The 5,061-nt window shown below is 33.6% G+C and overlaps 1 protein-coding gene across 1 annotated transcript; it reads right to left on the bottom strand.

Moving 5' to 3' along the window:
- Nucleotides 1–1,006: 1,006 nt before the first annotated feature.
- Nucleotides 1,007–4,793, bottom strand: LOC107825063 (uncharacterized). Its single transcript, XM_075231853.1, has 3 exons — nucleotides 4,446–4,793; nucleotides 4,179–4,331; nucleotides 1,007–1,329 (listed from the first exon to the last, which is right to left on the bottom strand). The coding sequence occupies exons 1-3, from the start codon at nucleotides 4,709–4,711 to the stop codon at nucleotides 1,101–1,103; spliced, it is 648 nt and encodes a 215-aa protein (XP_075087954.1). The 5' UTR covers nucleotides 4,712–4,793; the 3' UTR covers nucleotides 1,007–1,100.
- Nucleotides 4,794–5,061: the final 268 nt, after the last annotated feature.

Raw genomic sequence — 5,061 nt, 5'->3', positions numbered from 1 at the left:
TATGATTTCGAAAAAAATAAAATAAACAACTAATATGATAGTTCACTGTTGGCTTGCCTAACGGCGACGTTGAGCGTCATCACGGTCTATAGTGGGTTTTGGATCGTGACAGATTCAGAGATAGTTTAGGTCTTCGAAACAACTTTATTTTATATGATTTTAGTTCTACTTCATCCATTTTTAACGCATTCTATCAACATTGTTTCATATCTAAAGACTAGTATATATTTGGAGGTCGACGTAGGACATCTCAAGCGACTTTCTCTGATTTATCATTCATGTGTAGTATTTGCCTTTTGTGTTGAAAGAGATCATTTCTAATTTTGTTTACTCTTGTATGGTTGCACCTCTACCATAACATAAGCATTTACCCAACGTTCACTCAGATATATAATAGACCGGTGTACGATCTTTCTATAAATCTTGCATTTCATATTGAAAGATATCATCTTATCACATGTAATACTCTAATAACATTTTGATTGATCTCTATTTTTCATACGTACAGTTATCCTAGATAGATGATTTAGTTGATATTAGAACTAAACAGAACTCGATTAATTTATTTTTCACTAATTAAATCTTAATATTTAGAGAATGTACGAAAACGTTTTCTCATCGCATCGATTAAAAAAGGGGAAATTAAGTTACACAATTGACCCAAAATATTTGTATCCGCTAGTCAATCTGTATAAATTATATATATATATATATATATATATATATATATATATATATATATATATATATATATATATATATATATTATAGAGATATTACTTTTGAACGTGCAGCTATACAGCGTAAAATTCCCTTAAAAATATTCATACATCACAACAAGGTTTCTCATACGATGATGTGACATGGTCACATAAGCAGGAAAAAACTTTAAACAAATAAATATTACTTATCAGGTAAGTATGTTTTACATGATAAGTAGTATCGATTAAAACCTTTTTACACTTACAACAATGTTTCTCATGGCTGATCAGCTATAAGACATTACAGTTATATGCTAGTTGTAAATTGCGAGAAGTTACATAACTAGATCACATGATATACTAATGAAATAGAAGTATAATATAATGTCCAATTATTTCTTATAAAATTTGTGAAGTTGAGACTGTCTCATCAATAAGACCAATGGGAATTGCTTGTAGTGTACATTCATTGAGAAAACTGAGTGGAATTTCATGGTTGTAAACTACAGAGGAGCTTTCATGGTTATGTCTGCCTTTATATGTAGTAATCAAATAGCTTGAGTCATGTGCATCTCTTTCTATCCTCTTCTTTACCTTGCACCCTCCACTTGAACACTTGTAGTAATTCCTATTTAGTTTTGCACAATAAGTAAACATATCATTAGTTCATTTCCTAGTGTGTCCTCCCTCTTGATATGTACATGTGATTCTTTTGTTAGTATTTGGTTAAATATAATGGAAAGAAATAATAAAAAGAGAAGAAAATAAAGGGGAGGGTGTGTTGTCCCTATTGGGCTGCCCCTTCCCCATAAGGCCCCGCCTTCGGGGCATAAGTGCCCTCATGCTATCCATATGCGAGGCGCCGTCTTAGTCTTCCCTGACCAGGATCGTTCCCGCACCTGTAGCGTTTGTGATCGGCCTCCTCAGTTGTGTATCGATCGAAAGGTAGGGCGGCACAGCCTCCAACCAAGGGACTGGTTACGTCCATTATTCCTCCTTATTCCCAACATGCTATGGTACCCCGGAGTGGATAGGAGCGGGTCGAGTCTGTATCGCCGCGAAGCAACAACCATGTCTGGATCTGATCTATTTACTCGACAATTCATCCGGTGACTTCATGGGAAGTAATACATCAAGATTCTTTTTGTTTCTACATGTGTTTTCAGTAGAACTTATTTCAGACTATAATAAAGGATTCATTTGTGATGCTAAAGAAGGAAACCAAAAATATAACTAGTTGGAGGATTCGACTATATGAGTATAATCTATATATACAGACCAATTTAATGCTAAACAATTTGTCTTTTAGCAAATTAATGCTTATTTGAAAATAGAGGTTCTCTAAATTTGACACTCATCTCTACTTTTTAACATGTGAGTCTTACTAGATTAAACATTAGACCTAATGTAAGTGTGACAAAAGAGAATCTTAAACTCAACTAATTTACCATCACCTATATAGATTTTCATCTTCATATTGTTGTATTTTTTTCCAACTAAATCCATAGTAATTCAGAGAGAATTGTAAATATGTTTTTTACTAACTTCCTTACATGTGATAGGTCTGTCTCGTTTTACTTTAATGAATTCAATTATCATAATTCACACCAGCATTAATACATATGCTCCCACTATTCTCACATACATGATTGATCTATTATTTTCTAATTAAGCACCCACCAAATGAAGGACTACTCTTTGCATGTTATAGTATGATTTAATTTCTCTGACTTATTATCATGAATATCTAGTGGGAATTTCCCCTCTCAATATTCTTCTGTCAATCTTCTCAGCAGAAATATAGCTTATGTACCACCCTACCAAGCATAAATCCAAACTAGTCTATTGTACATACTTGTGTTAGTGTCCTTAAGTATGTAATGCCATGACAATTCACACTATTTTGACTCATTTATTTTTATATGCCAAAATCAAAGTACACTCTTTCTACACTAGTGTTGTGACGTCTTTCCATGTCTAAATATCATATTGGATATATATTTAGGAAACATGCTTTTCTCTCCTATTTTCCTAGACCAAGATATTTTCCTAAATATAGATATATATATATATATATATATATATATATATATATATATATATATATATATATATATATATATATATATACACACACACACACACACACACACACACACACACACAATACATAAAATACCCTGAAAATGGATATTTTATCCTACTACTATAAAGGCGGCAGAAGGAATGCTCTGCTCATCTTTCTTACGGCTCGTTACCGCAGCGTCGGTCATAGTGATCCGGGAATTCCGTGTGGAAGGACCCTCGCTCAATGGATCAAAGGTACGCCAGAGAGTTTTTTGGGGGAGAATCACTTGGCGCGGGGCCTCCCATGTGAGGTAAGGTGATGGACAGTGACATCTCTAATCTTTGAGAAAATTGGGGTCTTTTTCACATAATAGCGTCAACCAAAGATCGGAGCATCTTAGCAAACACCGGAGAGAAATCCCTAGTAACTTCGTCGACCTTAACTTTGCGAGAGACCTATTATCTCCTTATACTTGTTTGAAGTGGATTTATTACTACCCTAGATGTCAACACCAGATTTAACCAGCGCGTATAATACACGCGAGCCACGTTAAATATTTTACATAATTTTTCCGGGCAGTTGTTTCTTCTTTTAATTTTTTGCCATCGTTCTGGGGAAGCGACTCAGTGGCGCATCCAAAAATTTTATATTATGGGTGCTTAATTACTTTTAGTTTGAAGTTCATGAAGAGGGATGGGTGCTCAACAATAATTTTTTTGTGTATCATTAGTTTCTCTATATAAATAAATAGTGTAGTACCCCAAATATACTGGGTGCTGAAGCACCCTAGATCTATCAACGTAGATCCGCCATTGGGAAGCATAAGCGTATAGTTGAGACTGTGGTCAAAATTCGCATGTATTGCTTGTTAATTTTGACATATAACTCTTCGACGAAGGGAGTTCGAGTGAAACCACTATATAGCTCCGTAATATATAGCAGTGGCCCTAATCTTCAAGGTATACATAATACATAGTAAATTAATAACTTGGTCAGCGAGGATGATCATTCTCTCAATTTATTTGAGATTCTTATTTTCTCATTTTTAGACACAGGTTTACCTGGTAAGGACAAAAAAGATGCATTTCAAAAGGCAAGAAACTCAAGGGCAGTCAAATCTAGAGCATGATCATGTCCAGGACCACAAAAAAGTATTTTCGTATCGTTTTGAAGTTTGAGATCAGTAACTTATTACTTACTTTTTGTTAATTTGACTGATTTAATCGATAGATTTTAACACAAAAAAATGCCTTTTGATTTATGTGAAAATCTTCTTCTAACATTTCTGAAAAAAGTAAAAGCGAACAAAGATAGAATAAATATATAGAATTACAATCAACAGATCTACATGAGTATTGATCATCATATTGGAAAGATTTGCATGCATGAGCTCATAATTTATAATTTACCTTAGATTTGTGTTACTTTTCACCTTCTTCTTCCCATACTTCCTCCATTTATATCCATCATACAAGATCTCAAGTTGAGTCTTTGTTCTAAAAGCAATAGCTTGTACATGTCTTTCATTCATCTTCTCTTTCTTTTTCCCCTCTTCGGCTTTTCTGTAAAAACATCAAAAACTACATAAAGAAAATATACCAAGAATTATGAAAATATTAAAAATAGAATGACCACTAATTATAGCCAAGATCTTCTTAGCTAGCTTGATCACTTACTCTTTCAAGCGATTAATATTGGTACTACTTATTTCCTGCATGTTGGGATTTTCTGAAAGAGAAGTGTTGAAGTTGTTATTGGTAGGAGAATAATCAACAAGCAGCTGATCAAGAAATGAAGAAGATTCAAAATCCTGAAAATTATTAAAATCACAATCTTGAAAATTATAACCACAATCTTGAGTCATATGTGAGTAACGAAAAGGAGAAGTAAAGCTAGGGTTTCCTCTTTGAGAATTGCTTGTTTCTAGGAAGTTGGAGCTCATTGTGCTTGAGAAAACAAACCAATAAGACCTAAGAAAGACTTTAGAGATGGTGACTTTGATAAAATGTATGTTTGCTTTTTGGTTGGTGTGCTTCTATATAGCATTGCAAATTCTTGTGTATCTTTGTTTTGTGACCTTCCTCACCACCTTCCTAGTAGGATCTATGGAGTTTCCAATATTCTTTTTATTTTCTTTCGTATCATAAATTTATTGGCTCGATTAATTCGAAGTTTATGGGTTCAACCTGCATATGGCCTATTAAAGGGCAAGCATTTCATACCAAGAGTTTCTTCATTCCTAAAGCTAAAATATAATTGGTGACTTTTAATGAGTAATACATACGGTCAATG

This window comes from Nicotiana tabacum, chromosome 15 (genome assembly GCF_000715075.1).
Source record: "Nicotiana tabacum cultivar K326 chromosome 15, ASM71507v2, whole genome shotgun sequence".
Lineage (NCBI taxonomy): Eukaryota > Viridiplantae > Streptophyta > Magnoliopsida > Solanales > Solanaceae > Nicotiana > Nicotiana tabacum.
Note: the sequence above shows the minus strand (reverse complement) of the source record. Positions and strands in the feature narration are given on the sequence as shown.

Bases quoted from the DNA above. Each gene is read 5' to 3' on its own strand.
- LOC107825063 (XM_075231853.1), bottom strand. From the start codon at position 4,711: ATGAGCTCCAACTTCCTAGAAACAAGCAATTCTCAAAGAGGAAACCCT. The intron at 4,332-4,445 runs GTAAGTGATCAA...ATGTTTTTACAG, and splicing joins AATATTAATCGCTTGAAAGA to AAAAGCCGAAGAGGGGAAAA. The intron at 1,330-4,178 runs GTAAATTATAAA...AAAACTAAATAG, and splicing joins AAAAGTAACACAAATCTAAG to GAATTACTACAAGTGTTCAA.